The following is a 23,201-nucleotide window of genomic DNA, read 5'->3' as shown; positions in this document are numbered from 1 at the left end:
GAGGGATTTTAGAGCATGACAGATCCATTCGTATGGGTGTTGAAAACAAGTTGAAAACCTGCATTTTCGTTGAGAGACTCCAAATGGTCATCATGAACTAGGCCAGCGATAGTTTGGTGTGGATTTGGCTAATGCTTTACCATCGTGGTTGCAATGACCGATGTCGCATGGGTATGGAAAATAATGTGATTGGTATGCCTTTTCACATTTGGAATGCAAGTGGTGATAGTGAGCCAGGTCAATGGTTGGCAGCTTGGTGTGGATTTGACTAATGTTTTGGCATCATCGCGTAGTTTTAATGACTACCACAAACATAGAATGTAGAAAATCATGTGATTATTGAGTCATATAGAAACTTAAACAAGTCAATAAAGCTAATAACTTCACCTTAAACACAAAGAGGGTGCAAGCCTTTGGACTGTGCTCAGGTGACAAGGGAGGATGTGGTTCATTAGGCTAAATGCAAGTAAGAAGTCTCACTTCTCCATTCTAGAGGACTCATACATCATGCACTTTGCAAAAGCCAAATATGGGGACAACCTCATTGTATGATTAATGAACTTAGAACAATGAGGGAGAGCACATGTGGGACTATGTCTCTAAGATCTGAATCTTGTACAAATGAATTCTTGTTTACTAAAAGACCTACTGCCAAAAGTTGTGGCAACCAAGGATTTCATGAAAGGCATACAAGATGAGTAAATTTATAAAGCCATCGCCAATAAAGTTGATATTTGAATAGGTCCAGCATCAATGAGGTCTTAAACAAGGGCCATGTGTATTGATTACTTACATTGAGACATAAACCGTGATAAAAGAGATAGCTCAACGAGAAATACCACATCTACAAGGAGTAGTTAAGAACTTAGCATGCCCTAAGACCTACTTGCCTCCTTGAAATAATAGTAGTCAAAAGACAATCAAGCTCATTGAGGCCTTGAAGCAATAGCGACCTTACCATCAAAATATCCAATTTGTGCACTATGGAGGTGATTACCTACCATCAAAAAGTTTGAGCCTGCCACGAGTGTGCACAAACTATGGAATCTTCATGTTAATACGAAATGTGAAAGGCAAAGTTAGAAAAAAGGCAAGCATAAGTGCCAAGTTTATTTTTTGGTGGATTAATATTTTCGGAGCTTTAGTATATTGCTTTTAGGTTCTTGCGCTACTTCGTGGTTATATTATTTTTTGAGTCGGATGACTCACACGAATACGCATTATTATTTCTTGCAGTTATATTTAACACACCCACAATTGTTGTGTCGGTTACACACATGAAAATGAAACTACAATAGCATAGGCTAAGTCCGATTAGGTTAAGGAAGAAGAAATGGATGAAAGGATTGCAAGCATGTAACTCTAGTCACTTTAGTCTTGATTAGGTCCAATTAACCTAAGTGGTGTGCATCAATTATTGGAAGAAATGGTCACAAGTCATAAAGGTGGGTAGGGTGCCCAACTATTGGTGGAAACCCTAACCCTAACCCTAATATATAAAAGCCAAACAAGTTAATAAAGTCCTCACTCTTGTGTGTGCCACTTGTGAGATCTAACTTTCTTCTTCATTTGTTGCTTGCACCATAGCCAGTGAGAGAGAAAGATGAAGATTGAGGGAGTGTGTGAATGAGACAACATGAGGGACTTCAACAGTGAAACTCTCTCTTGCATGCATTATTCTCCATTTCATCCTCTTCTTCATGCAATCCATCCATCATAAGGCATCCATAATCATTGGAAGTTTTGTGAGAGAGAGAATGAGATACCAAAGGATGAGGAATCTACTCTTCTTTTACTTATCTACAATCAATTATTGGTAGCATGGAGGGAAGCACAAAAGTATTGAATTGAAGGCTTGATTTGTGAAGGGTATTCACATGGAGCATGTGGCCATCTACTTCCTCCTTCAAGAATCGACCATGATTAGAAGTATTCATGATAGATGAGTCTACTATGACCTCTTGAATTATTGGGATTTCTTCCTTGCATTGGGATTATGAGAGGAGAGCATAAAGACTTACAGCTTCATATGTGAGAGACTAGGTGAGAGATAGTGAACCAAGGTTAGTCAACACTCTTGAAAGAATAAGAGCTTTATCCATGTCCTATTGTTAAGCCCTCATAAAGCCCAACACAAAGAGTAAGAATGTATCTTTCTTGGGTACAACTAGGAATCTAAAGGTTACTGCCTATATGACTATGAGTCTAACCAGGTAATTTATATCCACAATGTGGTTTTTGTGGAACCAACACATGTAGTGAAGGAGAAAGGATCCTCTATATTATTATCAACCAAAGAACCCACAGTAGAGGGAAAGGATCCTCTATATTATTATCAACCAAAGAACCCATAGTAGAGGGAAAAGGGTCCTCTATGTAATCATCAACCAAAGAAGTATCCCACCCTGTTGCCTAGAACAAATGCCGAAGTTAGTATAAAAGATAAGGAGAACCTCTCAAATGATGAAGTTCCTCAACCATAAAATCCTACTTTGATGCTACAAGGGAGGCCATTTTCCAAGTATAAAAATGAGAACTTTGATGAGCAGTATCCAACTCCTACAATTGAGGCGGAGCCATCTGTTAATGGAGTTTGAAGATCAATAGGAAAGAAGGGCTTTTGAACACATTGTCAACATGACCCTATTAGATGAGATAATGCAAGTAAAAGATCCTCGAATTTTGGATGAAGCTATGGACAATCCAAAGTGGAAAACTACCATAGTATATGAGAATATCATCAAACATCTCACTTGAAACTTTGTCCATCAACTAGAACATAGAAAACATATTGGCACAAAATGGGTTTGGACAATTTGTCAATGTGACCATATTGGAGGAGATGATGCAAGTAAAATATCCTAAAATTTTGGATGAAGTTATGGAAATCCAAAGTGGACAACTGCCATAGTGTAAAAGAATATTATCAAACATCTAGCTTCAAACTTTGTTGATCAACTAGAATATCTGGCAATCTCTCATTAGACGATGCATAGCCACTTGTGAGCATTAGCCAATATCACAAGCTTATGAAAAGTCTTACCTTTCAATCCAATACTAGGCTAGAACTTAGTTATGCAATTGGAGTTTTGAGTAGGCTCTCACATAAGCCTCTTGAGAACCATTGGAGAGGAGAAGGGACCATAGCATCATCTAGATCGATCAAGACCTTAGTTGGACACTAATTTGAATTGGACAAGAGATATTGGTTTTGGAAAATCAATGACAAAATATTGGTTTTCTCACTTGGATCAGGCGTTTCCTCTTGGATGAGAAAGAAGCAACTCATTGTGACATTATCTTCAATGGAGGTTTGAGTACCAGGCGCAGCACGCTTTGCTACCTAAGAAGGATTTTGGGAGATATAGGAATTCCAATTAAAGAGGCAACAATCACCAAGTGTGGCAATCAAAATCATATGGTGATTGTGACAAACCCTATGTTCTTCACCTACACAAAGCACATAAAGACTCCATATCACTCTATGTGGGAGTCATCAAGGATGGAGTTCTGAAGATGAAATATTGTCCTACAGAGGAAGATTGTCTTGACATATTTCTCAAGCCTGTTGGAACTATTCACTCAACTTGGCATCTTCATCAGCTCACTATTGGACCAAACAAGTACACCTTATCGATATTGAGGCAGGTTTGTTGCAAGTCATTCAAATGCCCACCTCCCAATTTCTTTCCCATGCCCAAGTGTTAAAATCTATAGGCCCGAAATGAGGAGAAGCCATGATGGGTATTGGGCATTGGCAAGGTTCCCAATTGAATGTAAGAAGGGGTCTAACGTTCAATATCAAATAGTTATGAGATGACCTATGTAGACTTGAACGTTGGATCAAGTGGGAAAGAGCTAATGAATATAGTATTATACATTGGGTGACATGTGATTAGATGCACCATCCATGGGTTCTAAGCCTCATCTAGGGTAGGGGGGTCCTAAGGGGGTCAACAAAACCTTTGGTGATAATCTAGGAGGTGAGCATCCTTGACTTGATGGTATATGAATATTTCTTGGAATATTCTCTAGATTATCATATACCACATACATGGGTAGTGACCGATGGATTGATTGGATTGTGTGGGTGGCGAGTCAAGGCAAAACACCCATATGTGTCTATAATTAGCTAATCTTCGGCACTACATATACATGGGTAATGCTATCCTCTTGCATAACATAACAGAACACTCGTACCTTCTATACCCCACCATCCTCCATCCAACATTTGTCAAGATCACCATCAATGCTCATAGAAATGCATGGGTGGATTGAATCATCAACCCCATCAATAGTATCAATTTGGTAAAGGAAAGTTTTTTTCTCCCATACTCTCTCTTGTACTTTTGTTGGCTATTACCTTTCAAATTCAAATGTCATTAGAGTGTACTAAGTCACTCAATTATTTGACTATTAGAGCACTTTCTTTTCCTTGTTATCCTTGTTGTGATAAAACAATTAGATTATAGTACATTAAATGTACTAGAGGCCTATACTTTCTTGGTTGAGCTCCTAGCTAAGTCCGTCCATGTTGGTGTGGTGTATCTTGACCATATGTAAGAAAATGTGTGAGATACCATAGAATGACTTTTGTATGTGTGTCCATCCCAAGTTGAATAGCATGTTGTCTTGTGCTTTGTGCCTTATGTATTCATATTTTCTTTTATGACCTAGTTATTTGTAGAGTGATTATGGATATTTATGTAGTTGTAGATATCTATTTTATCTTTATGAATATTTACATTACCTTGTGTCTCCTGTGTTTCTCTTATTTTAATTTATTACCTTATGCTCTTGTACTTTGAACTGTTCCAATATTAGTTTGTTTATGACATTAATGGCATGGTGTTGTAGTGCACTCTTCCCTTTGTTTATTTTAAAGAGCATGCCATTCTTCCAAGCTCTCCACATCCATCATCAACTAGTATCATTCGCTACATACCTGACACTACAATGGCCATGAGATCAATATGATAAAATATATGCTTGAAGTTACATTGCAAACTGCACCCATTCTTAGGGCATATAGTGGTTCCTCGGATGCGAATGATAACCTCAAGACTTCACATGAAATCAATGTAGTGCATACCATGCAATAAAAAACTACAAAGATCAACTGTTCTAGCCTTGATGATGAGGTGGACAAGAGGGTATGAGAGCTTGTATAACTAGTGAGTGTCCATAATTTTTCTTTACTACCACAAGCATAACTATGATGCTTCCTATCATAATCATGCAACATCGAAAATCCCCTCTCAACATGATTAAGATAATCATTAAAGCATACATTCTTGCTTGAGATAAGCATTAGGCTTATTATGAAAGGAAGGATTATGGGACAAGTTATTTGAATTTGTCATTCATTGTCTATAATATTGAATTTGTCATGATAATTCTGTCAATTTGTTGGGTTTATCATTAACAATTTTATACTTCACATACAATTTCATAAATAAATTTATGACACGTAGAGTTTTCTTGCAAGCCATAAATGATGTTCTCTCATTTGTTATTCTACTTGAAAAGGTGCATTGTCTATGTGGATCAAAGCAGCAGTAACAAGAATGGCTAATGATCCTCACTCAAATATAGACTATTCTAGGCCACAAAGAAGGTAGTCTTTTCATTGATTATGATTATGAATTCATGTGCATTGGATCAAGTTGTAGTTGATGTCACATTCTTGGTTAAGAGCTCATCACCAAGATTTCCTTGATTGGTCAAGACACATTTGCCAAATGAATGCCTCTTCCTATTCATAAAGAAGTATCATCTCAAAATTTGCTTTAGTTGGTCTATTTGTGAGTATATGGTCTGCGTGCATGGTTTGCTGTCTTTGTAAAGAGGTGAGGGAGTGAGGATTGGCAATTAGTTGAACAACTTAAAGTGCACATTGTTGTTTGCAAGGTAATGCACATTAGCCTCTTCATGATGGGAGACATTTGAGTGCATCCCTGTATATGGTAGATCTTTTCAATTTTGTATGTGCACTTGTGTGCTTAATGTGGCACATATGGGTGACATGAAGCACATCGTCGTATTTAGCCAGATATGGGTGATCTTGCAAGAAAAGACATGAGCCCTTTGAAACTACTTAGGCACGCATGGCTGGATTTTCCAAGCCTCTCAAAAAAAACTGCTCGACAAAAAGGAAGAACTCTTGTTTCCTAGCCAGATGCTTCTGTGATGTCACACCAACATCGACAAGTCTCCAATGACCAGTTGACACTGTTCACCCATATAGACTATCCATTCAATTTGTGAGCTTTAAACTTCTGCATCCAGGAAGTACACTGGTGATGTTTCCTCCTTGGATCTTAGTATAATACAGTCATCATTCAAAGCAATTAAAACTAGTAGAGTAATCATCAAACGATATTTATCCTATGTGCTACTCTACAAGTACATTTGTATAGTACATTATGCTGAACATGGAACACCCACCAAAGGTTAAGGAAATCCTTCAACTGAGATGGGATATTACAACTGGTTAAGTGCTGCATTCCATTCTGAGCTGACAGGCTTCCAAGGTCCTAGAAAATGAAGTTTTATTACACTAGTGTGCTTAGCAGTTTTGGTTCTGTCCTGATATTAGACATTGTTTTCTCTTGTCACAATCATAAGTTTTTTTTTTCCTGTTGAATGCCTTGGCCTGTTGATTTTTGTTTCCTGTTGATATTAGACATTGGTAAATTTGGCACATTCATCATGTCGTGCACAACAAATGGCTCGTGATTTCTGATATGAATTCGATACACAATAATTAACAACTTGTCCACCATATGTGATATGATACACCACATGCCTGTAAAACCAAGTGCTGTTAACTTTGACACGAATTCCAGTCCTGCATTCCCTAAGAGCTGTCCTAAAGGACCATCAGACCTTGCTATCCACAAGTTTTTTTGGAAGGGAAGCTTTATAGCACTCACAGAGATGTACCGTGCATTAAGCAGAAGATTAGATCTGTGGAAGCAGAGCACTCTTTCAACAACCCAACCGTGATATAGCTTCCTTCACATTCCTTGATATACGATCATGAATTGGTTCCTGCAACGGCCAAAAGAGAAATGTGTGAACATAAGAAATTGATAAACACCTCGATCAATTTTAGATATTGAACATACTCCAGCAGGGCATTACCTTGGATGGAAAACAAAACTCTTCACCAGTAATGGTCTCATACAGTAGTATGTATCTGCAACAAAATCATTGCATTCACAAATCACATAAGGAGAAATCGGACATTATTGAATATACCTGCAATGAAAGAATCCCAATCACAAAAGAACATAAAGAGAAATGAGAATGAGAATGACCTTTCCAAGGATTGCTACTGAGTGCAACTGTAATGACTATAATTTATAAGGCTCGATACAGTTGTCCTAAAAGGGTGCTGTAGTAGTGCCACATAAATGGCTCATGTCCCAGTTTAGTAGTCTTTCTGTGTACTTGAAAATGGGATGAGGCTAGGTTATATAGGTTTTCAGAAGATTTCAACCCAAATTTTACTTTTAAAAAGCTTAAATTTGCTGAAAACATCTGATATAGAAAAATTGTCAGCGTTTTCACCATTGCTATCATTGATGGGACTTGCACCATACCAGAGTCAATTCCTCTTTGAGGAGATTTTTCCAGATAAATTCAAGGCTTCTGTTTCAACTTACCCTTTAAAGGTTTGTGATGTAGGTAACTTAGACTATTCGGCACTATTTTAAAGCTCTTTAAGCAGTTTAAATAGCAAAAGTTCCATTTTTCTCACATGACTTTGAGATAACTCTGCTCTTGTGCCTGATCTGCCTCCATGTAAGCTCCAGAAAGGCGGGCAGGTATTATATTCTCTTTTAAAACAACTTAGAAGAATCACTACTACTCAAAAAAAAGGAACAAAGTCTTTTTGAAAACCAGATAGCTAATCTATGTGCGTTAAAGTTTTGGGTATGATGTGTTAGTGCAGTAGAAAAATGAAGGCTGTGTAAACTTCTTACCGCCTTGCAAGCTCAGCTATGAGATCTTCTGGTGCTTGTGGTAGCTCCTGTAAAAAGTAAACTGAGCTAAGATTTGAACAAAGGAATTACCTGTAAAAAGTAAACTGAACTAAGATTTGAACAAAGGAATCTCAAGAAAGTCACAAACACATAGGATTAATATATACACCTTATCATTATAGGGGTCACAATGTGCTTTGAACCAAAGGCGCAGAAATTCCTGGTCGAGATTTGCATAAGACAACATTTAGCATTAGTCTAGAACTTAGATGAATAAGAAAACCAGCAACATATGGATTTGAATTAGAGCAGAAGAGCAATCACTAGGTACACATAATCAGACAATTGAGCTGCATGAAAATAAACAACAAAGGTGTTGTAGAGAATGGAGATAAAATAACCTTATCAATGTTTTCAGGCTCTAGGCCTTTGTTGAAACGTTCATTATATGAACCATTTAGCCAATACCTACTAGAATCAGGTGTGTGTACCTGAAACAGATTACTCAAGCCATTAAGATCCAAATTTTGCTCACTATTGCGAGTACATGTAGTTTTAAGCTCTGAGGTCTACATTTCATATAGCTCCACGAACTTCAGTTTCCAGAAACATGCAACATTTGGAAAAAGTGACGTTACTCCTGATAGAAAAATAATTAAAACATGTCAAGAAAGCGGATACTACCAGGTTGTATCATGTCTCCCTGAAAAATAAGATTAAGTATATCAAGACAATTGAAGTGGGCCACAATGATTGAATTTTCTTAACCAAATGTGGACAGCATTGAAAAATCAATGATTTTGTCATTCTATCTTTGCTTGGAATGTCTGCAAGCCAAGTCTTTGGCATCCAACACAAATTCACCCTTAGTATGCTCCAACCAACCTGAGTTTAATGTGGCCAATTCTGCAGTTAAATGTGCTTACAAGGCTTGTCACGTGCACCTAAATCTTTCTTCCTCAAACATCATGTCTAAAGGTGTCACTAGAATGTGAAATGAAACTTAATGGTTTAATTAAACTTCACGAAGATCTTTAATTAAAATAAACTTAAATTCTCGTACCCCTAGCTCTTGGCATGGTGGCCATTGCACAGATAGTGAAGGATTTGACATTGGGCATACACTTGACAAATGCATAGGCTATGTAGTACAAGAGCAACAAGAGCAATGCAAAAGTAACAAGGTGCAATGTGAAAATTTCATTAAATTGAAAGTTCATATCTTAGAATTGAGTTATATTGAAAGTTTCGCCCAATAAGTAGCTCACCTAGGGCACTTAAGTTATTAAGCAAGCCCTAAGCTAAAGTCTCGTCCAATAAGCAACTCACATATGATTAATGACTGAGTCATTAATTAGACCTTGATCAAAAACGAGATTTAATTAAGGATTAGCTAGTTTTGGAAAGATTATATTGGCTATTTGGGGCTCCTGCTCTCTCACTTTTGAGAGCAATCCAAGTTTGGAGAGTTGTAGCAAACAAAGAAGAGGCATGCTTCCTGATTTTTTGTGATAACCAACAAGAGAAGAGTGTTTTGCAGCCATCCCAAGGTGCTAGAAAGCATGTAATCAATCTCTTTCTTCTCCTTTCTCTCTTTGTCGGGATGAGTAAGCTCTGTTTTACGTTTGCAGTTTACAGCAGATCAATGGCTAGGGTTTGCACAAATCAATCATTTTGGGTGTGGAATTGCCTGTTTAAGACATTTTAGCCAAAACCCCCAATTTCCTCCTTGCTTTGGATCACCTAATCATTGACGACTCAAGGCAGACATCATGGAAAATGTATTTAGACATGGGTCTGATTTTCCAACCACTGAAAGCATTAAATTCAGCATCTAATCTCAAGCAAATGCATGCCAAAGATTAGGGTATGGACAGCAGGTTTACAAGTCTGAATTACTTCAATTTGACAATGAATTGAAGGTGTATTTGTTAGGGCAAACCTCTAAGATTGTTGGACAATTAGGGCTAAGGCCTTATTTGGCAAATCAGATCAGTTTGGGACTAAGATTTGTGCAAATTTCTCATTGATTCTAGTGTGGCAGCAGTGAAAGACCATGAATGCATTTTTCAATGTCATACTACTCAACATTGGAGTAATTGCAACTTTGTATAATTCAAGACACACTCATTTGTGTGTAATTGAGCCAGATTCAAGATCATTGGTCAAGGTTGGTGAGGGCAACTAAGGGCATGGCAATTGGAGCAAATCTGGTCCATTGAAGAGCAAGGCATGCAAGGAATCATTAACAAAACGAGTGTTGGTTTGTGACAATCGTATTGATCGCATGGGTCGGTCATGAGTGGTTCGTGTGAATCCTTAACTTCAATATTAAAGAAATATTGTAAGAGGCGCTCACATTGAGGGCCAATCTAGTGTCATCTACTATATAAGAGTACTCTAGCTCTCGGGTTCTTTGTACTTATTTTCTTCTCTAAATTGAATAGTGTGTACTATAAGCTTATGTTGACTACCCTATAGATCAAATCTACAAGTTGGTTCCATGGTTTTTTCATCAGGACATCACCAACTTTTCTAAGGGGTGAGCTGTAGTCATCTTGAGGTGCACATACAAGTTTTGGCTTACCCTAATTTAGTGTACAACAATGAATTTTTAAAAATACGGCAAGATATCTCACAAGGAATGAGATGCAAGTGATGACAACTCAATATCATTTGCTGAGGAGCAATTGTTGCACAATGTAGGTTCAATTGAAGTCTACGACAACGTTGTACAGCAGTACACTAATGCAACTATAGGTGAATGTATCTCCTTTTGAGTGGAACTTTAAAGTCACCAAGGAAGATGACACAAATGCAATGCTTTGGATCACGTGCAATTGATGAATGCAACCAATGCATTAGCACATGTTACTCAACACCCCAATTTTTCCGATGTAATGCTTGGACCTCAAAAGTCAAAGCACAAGAAGAGGCATTCACATTCTAGACATGCTAGAAGAACACATGGACAGCAACCTCAGTCTATTGCATTTAAGGGCAGCAGCCCAATGTGCACAAGGCTCCAATTCAATTGTCTATACATGGGCATAGTGATAGTATGAATGCACAGGGAATAATTTTCAGCATGCATTCGGGCAGCCAACTATGCGCAACAACCATCTGCACATCCACATTATTTTGGAGGTGGTTCAACATTCTAGGCCATGGATGGCAATGCATCAAGTGATCCTAATATGCAAGGAGCTTATATTGCTGGTTTAGAGCCTGGTTTGCAACAATTAAAGGGCAATGTTTTGGGTGATGCACAGCCAGGAATGCAACATGGCATGTATGAGAATATTGGCATGCAGCCAAGGTTGAAATCAAGCTTGTATGGACATGTGGGAAACCTTGCAAGGTAGTATGGAGCACAAACTTTAGGGGCTGGTCCTAATAACCCAAGCATAGGTGTGGCTGATGCAAATGCAAGAGTAGTACCTCCTATTCCTTCATATTCACAGCCAGTAATTTATGACTCCCACACCCAAGGAAAAGGCTAAAGATTACAAGGTTAAAGGTAAAGTTTCCCATCGTTATTTGATGAATTTTAATAACTATACACCATTGGATGTAAAGTGGATGAAAGAGGACTTAGCAGATTCACCTCAATTGTTGCAACTTTACCTTGAGGCATTTCAGTTGGAGCCAACCTCCATCAATCTCAGCATAGTGCAAATCTAGAGTATTGCCTAATGCTCAAGAGAAAGGCAATACTTTCACTCCTTGTCAAATACGCTAGATATCTACTGGTTACTTGCTGCACTTTATGCACATTCGAGACATTGTATACTAACACTATATATGCTTTGGGACTTGCTATGATCAACGTTCTAAAGGCTATATGTGTTGTTAGGTAGTTGTGTATAGATGCTTACCATGGCACAGAGTATCATACACTTTGGGTAATTGTGATTTGGACTACAGTTGTGAACATGTATATGGCAGCAGCAGTGCACATGCTGCTTTGGACCATTTTATGTTACATGTCAGTGTATTTTGCTTGATATGCAAAGTGCAAGGCACTAAATACATGTTTGTCTAGCTTGAATGGGATGCTTTTATGCTTAAGATATGTCACTAGTGTGGATCTCTTGCGATGGCCATGACCATACGTCTTGTGAAGTAACATGGATCTTAGAGATGGCTATGGGCAAATGTCTTCTAAAGCAGCCATGGCTATGGGTATAAATCTTGTAAAGCAATCGCTACACATGACTGAGGCATCTAGTCGAGCATAGTGTTTATGAAAGCATTAGAGTGTTTGCACAAAGTATGCCTTTTAGGATGGCCACATGATATCACATTAAGACATGAACTCTTCTACAATAAGTTATAGCTTACAAGAGCCTTTGTGCTCACTGCTCATCATCTTGAAGGCTTCAATTATGGACTTGTGTTAAGGGCTTTTGTACATGTTGTTGAGATATCGAGCTCCACTCGTGATATGCCAGGGTGACCATTGTGCATTTATGTCACCGACTTGTCAGTTGCAGATGCAGTTGGTACACCGCCCATGAATAATAGCTAGATGACAGCTATCCTTATCTACTCTAGTTCGTGGCTCAGTTAGTATGCCACCTTAGTTAGTTGAGTTTGGTTTGAGACCCATATATAGAGTTCTTCTATTTCTATGTACTTGAGTTCTTTTGGCTTACACAACTAAGAAGAGGAAAGCCTCCACCTTTGTGTGTATTCTCCCATTGTGCAAGCGAGAAAGCTACAAGTGAGACTCCTTCCTTCTCTCCTACAATCTTGACATGGTATCAGAGCCTTGTTCGTGGTAAGAAGCTCAAGAAAGCAAACCAAGTTCGCAGTGTTCTGGTAAGAGGACCAGTGTTGCTTTCATTTTTCTGTTTTGGGAGCAAGTCTCTGTAGGTAGCACAGCCGGAAAGTGCAAGAGTGCATTGTCTCAGATTGACACGCCCTTCGCGGTGTAGCAAGAGGGCAGTATATGCTGCGGGTGAGGGCTTTAGCCCTCGACTGCTCTGTTTTTTGGATTTGAGGCCATTTCGGGGCATGTTTTGAAGGCGGAAGTTTTCTACACGTACTCAGGAAAAGACCCTGTTTTATGCTGTGCGACCACTGTTCTACAGGTCGGTAAAAAGTTACTGTAGAAATTGCATCGTATGCCTGTGCGCAAAGACATTGGGAGTTACAGAATCATCCTTGTTGCCTGTTGATGCAAAATCGTCACTAGGAAGTGACTGTGTGGTCAAATACCACTTTCGTCAGTTTTGCAGATTTGCCCTTGTGAGGCTGAAGCTGTGTTCTTTGCAGTGGCAGAATGAGTGGTGTTACTGTCTAAGTTGGGAATAATATGCTTTACTTATGTAGGCAAGTGTGGCCTTTGTAGACATGACATGTCACACACACACACATGCAGAATTACATTCTGGGAGTACATTCCTAATACCTTAACCATAACTGTTTCAGATTCTGTAGGCTCTTCATTGAGGTGAAAAGTTCCTTTGTTTAAAAATCCGGACACGTATATTATATTGATAAGAGTAAAAGTATTTGCAACATCCATGGAGAATTCAGCATTTCGAAAGGCACGGGCAACATTCTTGAGGACATGATTGTGCCGCTTACAAAACCCCACCATAGCCTTGACTTAACTAAAACAGGACTCCACAAGCATTGAAAAATGCCAGACGTCCCATATCTAGGTTTCCCTTGCTTCAGTCATCTTCCCTGTGCCACCAAGCAGAGCCTGCATGTCTACATTTGACTGTTAAAAGGTTGACAGTTACAAATAATGGTGTCTGATTCTCTTTCACAGATTGTCACTGAAAAGCTTGACAAGAACAACTTCCAAGCATGAAAGTTCAGAATGACGAATTTCCTTATGGGAAAAGGATATTGGGAATTCGTTGCAGGAAATGAAGAAGAACCAGTTCTTCCTGATGTTCCCAATCAACAGCAAATGCACGCATTTAAAGCATGGCATGAGAGAGCCAGGAAAGTTATGTACTGGCTGTCTATCAGCATTTCAGACTCTATGATTGTGCATATTCAAAATGCAAGTAGGCCAAAGGAGCATGGGATACTTTGTCAAAAATGTATAGCACAAATACGCAAGCCAGGAAAATCCAGCTCAAGCAAGAGTTGCACAATGTGCAAAGAGAAAGTATGAGCATCAATGACTACCACATGAACGTGAAGACGATTGCAGATACACTTGCTTCCATTGGGTCACCAGTGGAAGATGATGATTTAGTTTCTGTGACCTTGAATGGTCTAGAAAAGGATTATGCACAGTTCCGAACATCGATTTCCGTCCGTGAAAGATTTCCTGATTTTGAAGAGTTGATTGCTCTTCTAATTTCTGAGGAGCAAAGAAATGGTGGTGCATCTTCTTCAGGAGGAACTTCAAAAGAAGCTGTCTTTTACTCAAATGCTGGAAGAGGTAGAGGCAAAGGTAGAGGAGGCCGATCTGGAGGCCGTGGTAGAAATCAAAATATGCAGCAAACTCAAGAAAACCAGTCCTTTGGAGGAGGACGTGGTAACTTTAGAGGCAGGGGGAGCCAAAGAGGTCGTGGTGGATGGCAAAGAGGCCAAAATGCAAACAGCAATGATGAATGGTACTACTGTGGTAAAATGGGTCATATAGCTAAAGACTGCTATAAAAAGCAAAATAACATCATGAATGGAAAATTGCAACAAGGGAATTATGCATCTTCTAGTAGACAGGATAATGACAAAAATGAGCATTTATTTATGGTGCAACACATGACCAATTCTGTGACAAGTGCAGAAGAAAGCAACGATATGTGGTATGTTGACTCAGGTGCATCAAACCACATGACAGGTCATGCAGAATGAATGCAGGATGCAAGAAAAATGAAAAAACCAGGATTTGTGAAGACTGGTGATGATATTGCACATCCTATTGTGCAGATTGGAAAAATTCATTTGTCTATGCAGGATGGGAAAAAGAAATACCTGTCGGATGTATTTCATGTCCCGAATATCACCAAGAACCTAGTTTCTGTTGGTCAAATGGTTGAGCAGGGCTTACAGGTTAGATTTAATTCTTATGGATACTTTGTTGAGGATATGAAGAATAAAGGTCGCTTAATAGCAAAAGGAAATAAGAATGGCAGAATGTTTACATTGGATGCAGACATGCCTGAATTGAGTGCAGCAATGTTTGCATATGGGACTGGTGTAGTTGCAGATATTGATATCTGGCATAAACGCATTGGTCATGTTAATGTACAGCGACTTAAATCAATGCAAGCCCAAAATATTGTTGCAGGATTGCCTAAATTTAAGGTTGCAAAAATGCATAAGGTATGTGAAGCCTGTCAATTTGAAAAACAAGCAAGGAAACCATTTCCTAGATATGTTCAAGAGAGTAAGAAGCCATTGGAATTAATCCACTTTGATGTGTGGACTACTAAAGTTACACCTCTTGGAGGCTGTCATTATTTTGTCACTTTTATTGATGATTATAGCAGAAAAGTTTGGGTGTATTTTATGAAAAAAAAAAGTGAAGTTTTTGGGCATTTCAAAACTCTTAAAACTATGGTTGAAAAAAAAACAGACCTGCAAATAAAATGCCTAAGGTCAGATGGAGGGGGCGAGTACCTCTCAAATGAGTTTGCAAGGTTCCTACAAAAGCATAGCATAAAGCAACAATATTCATACAGTCATACCCCACAACAAAATGGAATTGCAGAAAGGAAAAACAGGCATATTGGAGAGGTATCTCATGTCATGCTCAACGAAAAAGACCTACCAGATTTTTACTAGGCTGAGGCAGTTGCTTCAGCAGTCTACATAATGAACAAAACTCCCACTGCAGCAATACATGGGATGACTCCAAAGGAGAGTTATACTGATAGAAAACCAGATATTTCTCATTTGAAGATTTTTTGTTGCATTGCCTATGTTCATGTGCCAGATGAGTTGAGATCCAAGTTGGATCCAAAAGCTGAGAAGTGCATCTTTATTGGTTATTCTCTGCAGCAAAAAGGGTATAGATGCTATAACCCTTCTACTCGTAAGTTTACAGTGAACAGAGATGTTTTTGATGAGATGAGTAGCCGGTATAAACCAGTAAATGTGATTGATAATATAGATGCACAAAATGATAATGCTGCACAGAATTCACAACAGCAGTCATAAGATATTAGTAGACCTGGAGCGTCCTCTAGCAGTGGTTCACATTCTTCGCCATGGACAGGCAGATTGAGATCAGGAGAATCTTCTCAAAGCAATGCAGATAGTGGTATGCGAGTATCACGAAAAGGAAAAAAAAAAGCTAGATCAGCCCATGTTTGATGTGAATGCACGTCACTCTTATGTGGATGGTGAATCCAATGGCTCTGAATAGAGCATTGATGATGAGTTGGATATTCCTTCTATTGTTACACTTGAAGTAAGGAAGACCAGGGATGTTTTGAGAGCACCTGGAAGTTAATCTACTTTGCGCAGGTCTACCAGAGCTAGGTATCCTGTGGATAGGCTGAAATATGATGGATTTACAGCCATTCACTATGCCTATATGGTCAAAGTGATACAGAAACCAGAACCCACTTCTTTTGAGCAAGCCATGGGAAAAGAAAAATGGGAGAAAGCCATGAATGAAGAAATGGATACCTTGGAAGCAAATGCTACATGGGAATTGGTACCTTTGCCTAAAGGTAAGATTGCAATTGGTTGTAAGTGGGTTTATAAGGTGAAACACAATGCAGATGGTTCTGTGAACAGATACAAGGCAAGATTAGTAGTCAAGGGGTATGCGCAAACATATGGCATTGATTATGAAGAAACATTCAGTCCGGTTGCAAGGATAGCAACCGTAAAAGCAGTCATTGCTATGGCTGCATCAAAGGGATGGTCTTTACATCAGATGGATGTAAAGAATGCCTTCTTGCATGGTGATTTGCAAGAAGAAGTCTATATGGAGCAGCCACCAGGTTATGTCCATACTGTTCATCTTGAGTTTGTTTGCAGGTTGAAGAAAGCCTTGTATGGCTTGAAGCAAGCACCTAGAGTATGGTCTGACAAGATAGAACAGTATCTTGTCACTATTGGCTTTCAGATTTCCAAGGCAGATTTCTCACTTTATGTGAGAAAAACAGAGAAAGGTATTATGCTACCTGTCATTTATGTTGATGATTTGATTACGACAGGTGACAGTGATGAAGATATCCTTCATGTGAAAATGCTATTGAAGCAAAAGTTTGAGATGAAGGATTTGGGAGAGCTGCATTATTTCTTGGGCATTGAGGTGATTAGATCACCAAGTGGAATACGGCTCTTGCAGAGGCAGTATGGATTGGACATGCTATCCAAATATGGGATGACAGGCTGTAAGCCTATTTCAGTTCCTTTGGAGCAAAATGTGAAGCTGAGCGCAGATGCAGGTGAGCTTCTGGAAGACCCTACTATGTACAAACGCATAGTAGGAAGTTTGATTTATATAACTATTACCAGGCCAGATTTGAGCTATGTTGTTGGATTGGTAAGTCAGTTTATGCAGGCTCCAAGGAAACCGCATTTGGATGCGGCTAGACGCATACTCAGGTATGTGAAGTCCACATTGCAGTATGGACTACTTTATGAGACGGGTTCAGATACAATTGCATGGATACACTGATACTGATTGGGCTGGTAGTATTTCTGATAGACGATCTACCAGTGGATATCTGTTCTCTTTTGGAAGTGCTGCAGTCACTTGGAGCAGCAAGAAACAGCCTACAGTCGCCTTGTCGAGCACAGAGGCTGAGTACAGGGGTGCAGCAATGGCTGCATGTGAGGTAGCTTGGTTGCATAAGCTACTTTATGATATGCATCAGCCTACAGATGGGCCAGTTGTCATTTATTGTGACAACATGAGCAGTATACACTTGGCAAATAACCCAGTCTATCATGCTAGAACAAAGCACATTGAGGTGCATTATCACTATATGCGGGAGAGGGTTTTACTAGGTCTTATTGATCTAGTTTATGTCAGCACAGAGGATCAGGTAGCTGACATCTCCACTCGTGATATGCCAGGGTGACCGTTGTGCATTTATGTCACCGACTTGTCAGTTGCAGATGCGGTTGGTACACTGTCCATGAATAATAGCTAGATGACAGCTATCCTTATCTACTCTAGTTCGTGGCTCAATTAGTATGCCACCTTAGTTAGTTGAGTTTGGTTTGAGACCCATATATAGGGTTCTTCTATTTCTATGTACTTGAGTTCTTTTGGCTTACACAACTAAGAAGAGGAAAACTGTTTTCAGCCTCCACCTTTGTGTGTATTCTCCCATTGTGCAAGAGAGAAAGCTACAAGTGAGACTCCTTCCTTCTCTCCCACAATCTTGACACATGTTGGTTGGCTATTTCTATACACTTGATCTATTGATCATAGGCGTGAGCTTTGAGGATGATACACGGCTAATTTAGGAGAGGGTGAATCTCTCTATGTGTCAACTTGGTGTGTTTGAACCTCTAGCAAGAAAAGCATATGTTGTATTGAGTTTGACAGCTCAATGGTATGGATTCTTTACAATGCATGGTCATATTTGGTGTCAAAAGAAGTAGGGTTTTACAATTGCAGAGCGTTGATGTACTAATACTACTAAGAAAGCAATTAAGACTTTCGTTGGCCAACTTTCAACAAGAGATGGATACTTCTATAAGGAATTTACAGTGCCTAAATGAAGCTATTGGATTTGTTGCACCCTTTTGTCTTAGAAGACAATGAGCTTTGAGACCTAATATGATCAATGTGGCAAACACGTGTTTTTATACTTATGCTTGGTTATTCACTACTGCAATGCGTACTACTTTGATAGCCATGGATATGTAAATTTGTGTTGGTTGTATACTAGTATAGCATCTACCATCTTTGAAAAATGTACATTGCCAAAATATGGAGTAATAGCAACATGATTGGTTACTTCGAACCATGTATGGATAATTGTACATTGGTAGTACTTGGAACCATGTATAGATAATTGTACATGATTGGTTACTTGAACCAAGTACATAGAGTAATAGCAATATGATTGGTTACTTGAAACCATGCATGGATAATTATACATTGGTAGTACATGGAGTAATAGCAACATACTTGGTTACTTGGAAACATGTATAAACAATTGTACATTGACAATACATGCAATAACGGCAGTATGCTTCATTGCTAGAAAACATGTAGTAATAGTGGTATATCTAGTTGCTAGAAAACATGCAATAACAGTAGTATGCAAGGTTGTTGGAAAACATGCATTGGTAATTTTGTATGCCATGTTGGATCTTAACTATGTGCAATCCGCGTCACTTGCAATGTTTCAAGAGGGAGATATGTCACCAAAATGAAAATTGACCTTAATGATTTAACTAAACTTCACAAAGATTTTTAATTAAAATGAACTTTAATTCTCGTACCCCTAGCTCTTGGCATAGTAACCATTGCACATGTAGTGAAGCATTTGACATTGGGCATACTTGATTAACTCTTAATTACAACCCTAAAACTCAAATTTACCAAACTTTTATTACAAAGAAGTGCAATCCTAAAGAGCGTGTGTCCCATAAGCCAAGCCCTAACTTGGGAGGATCCATCCATCTATAAATAGATATGCTTCCCACCACTACTCATCCCTAATCTCGTTTTTGCAAATCGTTGGCACTAAAACTTTGTTGTCCACACCTCGCACAGAGGGTATCTCAGTTCAAGTTACTATCCATTGTTGTTTGTTGTTAGTGCCTACTTCTTGATACCTCCCAGTTGCCGCTGATGACTACTATTCACTATCGGTCTAGTTGTGTTTACTACCATATGACCATTTGCTACTTGCCGCCTACCACCACATCATCAATTTATTAGTATTTTGCTTACCTATTTGTCACTGATCCAGCCACAGTTGAGTTGTGTTTGTTGCTACTAGATATCTTCGAGGACTCTCTGCTGTATTTTGGGATCCATCAGGATACAACACACTCTCCAACTCATACTCTCTACCTCGGTCCTACAGACATGGGAGTTCGAGAGTCAGTATTTCACCTTCGCATAGTGTATTTGCTACATTGAGCATTGTATATATCCAACATTCATTCATTATCTGCTTCAGTGTTCATTGTCTCTAAGTTACCCTAACCCTAACTAGGTTCTTTATCAATTTATGTTTTGTCGTACGATTGTACTTTGTACTTGTTATATGTAGATTAGTAATTTTTTACAGTTTTTAGATGAACATAAATCTCACTCTTCTTCTTTGGGTGCTTCTCCTATTCCCCATTGACATCAACATCTTACGAAGAGAGGCAATACTTCTCATTCCATCGTCTAGTGAATCATCAAGATGATTATGACTATAAAAGGGTGTTGGACAAGTGAAAAATTCTTCTACGAGGGCATTTGTCCAAGTAGCACCTTTGCATAGCCTTTTGCATGAGCATAACATTTTGCGTCATCTTTTGCATTACCCCATGCGTTGGTATTCAATACTTGTAAATATGCATTTGTGCATATTTATTCATTTTCGGGCAAAGAGTGATCGGCTCTTGATCCACCATATTCGTGGCAGCTCACATGGCAGCTTTCTTACACAAGCCCCCATATTTTCATCTTCATCAACACCTTCGGGTGGTTGGGATAGCTTGTATGTTTTATGATGTGGTGGATCTAGCCATCCTTTCATTCTTCCCTTGGAGCATAGATTACTTGCTAGGATGAAAACCCTCAATCAAACACTCCACACACACATGTTGAAATATCAGAGCGGAAGCATGAGTGTGCACAAGAGGGAGAGAGAGAGCTCAAGTATAATAAGAAGATTTTGCTTGGTGAGTTGTTCAGAAGTACAACTAGTATACTCTCCTCAACTGTGAAAGTGACCTTAAGGCTATTTATATAGCCTCTGGATAGCTAGGATTAGGGTTTCCCCCTGCCCTCCAATTCATTTACACCCAGCTACCTTTATCCACCCTTGCATACACAAGATTCACATGCCTATCTCTCAACACCCCCCCTCAATGCCAGAGTGGCATTGGACTACAAGGATGTTAAGACCCCCCCTCAAACAAAATGGGATGCCTTTATAAATCAAGCTACAAGAGTACTTATAAGTAGAGGATTTATAGTGGTTAGAAAAGTTAATCTTCAAATATTTTGAAGACAAAGTTGGTCCCCCAATTCTTTTGGTACTTCAGGGTTCGTAGGACATTTACTAGTAATATGCATTGTCTTCTTACATTTGTTGCACTTCATTTTGTTGGGATATTTTTTCCAACAATTACTGACAAGATGTCCCTTCTTATTGCAAAAAGAACATTTGGTGGAGACAGTATGAACTAGGAATTGCTCATGGATTGTTGAAGTAGATCCTTGGCTTCTTTTCTCCTCATCTAAGCAAGACTAGATGGTACTTTCCAAAGTTGGATTAGGGATATTGATAAGAGTAGTTACAAGGGTTGGAAAGACCTTATTTACAACCTTCAAAAGGATTGCAATGGCAACTTCATCATGAATTGGAGCTTGAACTGAGGCTAGTTGTGCCATGAGCCCCTTCAGGTGAAAAATGAACCTACCTAGGTCTTCTCCTTGTTTATACTCCAAGCTAAAAAATTCGATCTTTAAGAAAATTTTGGAGTACTTCCCTGAAGCACCATAAAGCTTTTCAAGCTCATCCCATTTCTCCTTGGAAGTGAAGAGTTGGTCAATATCATAGTTGTCACGTACGAAAGGTACGGTACAGTGTGGTACGATAAAATACGGTACTAAATAGTACCTTAAGATTTTATAAGGTATAGTACGATATTAGTACGAAAAAAATAACTTGATTATTTTGAACTAAAGATAATAGAATAGATATTTCAAGTCTAAATGGCAATGCTATTAGAGTATATAAGATGAGTACTTGAGGGCAACATGCCAAAACCTAATGCTGCATGCGCAACATGAGCTACTACTATCTATAACTTATAACTACATAGATGGAAGTAGATACATCATACATGCATAATCATACAAATAAGAGAAGTGTGGGCTTGAGAGAGAGAAGGTTGAGAGAAATTGTTTGAATTTCAAATAATCTAATCTCATGGGAGAATCATATTAATATAAGGAGCATTTAGCTCGTCCTCCCAAAGTGCAGTTCGAATGGGAAAGATGTATCCATTGAGTTGGTACCTTATGGTACTAATACGTAAGGTACGGTACCTAAAGTACCATAGTATCAAACCTTTCGTACGTGGTACTAGTGCAACTATGGTCAATATGATGAATTAGGGACTCATCTAGACGAAGCATGATGATGGCTTGGGTTCTTCCATCATTTTCTACATCAAGTGGGTTTGATGGATCAATAACCTTGGTCCCTTTGATGAAGGGGCAATAGCCCCATTCCATCATTTTATACTTCACCAGGACCTGCCATGGATGAAAGTCTTTTCCATCAAACTTACAGATTTGAGGCCTAACATCAGCATAAGCCATGGCCGTAATAGGAAGGTCTTACCGATTGCCCTAGACAATGGCAGTATCTAGTCCTTTACACAATGGCCAATAAGTACAAACCATCTGACAGAAATGATCTATGTGTTTATAAATGCCACATAGCCTTACAACTGCGTAGACTTAAAACTGCAAGGATGAAAAGGATTGAAAATCATGCATACCTAGTATCTCAAAATAAGCTTTTGGCGGTCCTTTCCCTTGGACAACCCTTGGTCTAGGTTTGATTGTCTTCTTGGGCTTTAATGAAGTGAACTTTGATTGATGAACCTCTAGCTCCTCCCCACCTTGTGGTCTAGTGGACGAATATTTGGTTGTGCAAGGTCAATCGAGAACTTCGACACTTGGAGAAGAGTCTGAGGAAATTTCAATTACATCCATGTTCTTGTTTCATCATAAGGCAACAGCAACTAATGAGTCAATGATACTAAATGTATTTCAATGCTAAGAAGCACTCATCTCAAGGTTAAGACCTCTTGAGATGTTATGTATTCATCTTGGCAAGCTTAGTGATGCCCACCAAAAAAAGAATCATCATTGACATGAAGGCTATAGGTCATTAACTAACTCTGCATATAGTGATTCAGTGATTAAAATCATTGTTAATGTCAACAAAAAATGAAAAAAGCAAGAAAGACAAGCTTTCAAGCTTGTGGCTATGGCTGCCACTGTGACCCACAGTTAGGATTTGATCGAGATCTCTTCCTATGGATAGAGATTTGAGGAGCCCTCTTGTGGGAGGA

The 23,201-nt window shown here is 38.9% G+C and overlaps 1 protein-coding gene across 7 annotated transcripts in view; it reads right to left on the bottom strand.

Annotated features, from left to right (window-relative positions):
* Positions 1-5,696: 5,696 nt before the first annotated feature.
* Positions 5,697-23,201, bottom strand: part of PUR7 (purin 7) — a 114,896-nt gene continuing 97,391 nt past the window's right edge. Inside the window, exons 8-13 of one of the 7 annotated variants that reach the window (XM_087671657.1) lie at positions 8,393-8,482; positions 8,161-8,211; positions 7,992-8,038; positions 7,147-7,201; positions 6,946-7,053; positions 5,697-6,278 (exon numbers count right to left, since the gene is read on the bottom strand). In XM_087671657.1, the coding sequence (XP_087527783.1) occupies positions 6,991-7,053; positions 7,147-7,201; positions 7,992-8,038; positions 8,161-8,211; positions 8,393-8,482 (306 nt within the window). In that variant the 3' untranslated portion in view covers positions 5,697-6,278; positions 6,946-6,990. Of the gene's footprint in view, positions 6,279-6,481; positions 7,054-7,146; positions 7,202-7,322; positions 7,448-7,991; positions 8,082-8,160; positions 8,212-8,392; positions 8,483-23,201 lie in introns of those variants that run through there. The other 6 variants (XR_015689500.1, XR_015689501.1, XR_015689499.1 and 3 more) reach the window with 6 other exon arrangements.

Source organism: Lygodium microphyllum, chromosome 29 (genome assembly GCF_053477565.2).
Source record: "Lygodium microphyllum isolate KBCC chromosome 29, Lygodium_microphyllum_v1.1.10, whole genome shotgun sequence".
Classification (NCBI taxonomy): Eukaryota; Viridiplantae; Streptophyta; class Polypodiopsida; order Schizaeales; family Lygodiaceae; genus Lygodium; species Lygodium microphyllum.
Note: the sequence above shows the minus strand (reverse complement) of the source record. Positions and strands in the feature narration are given on the sequence as shown.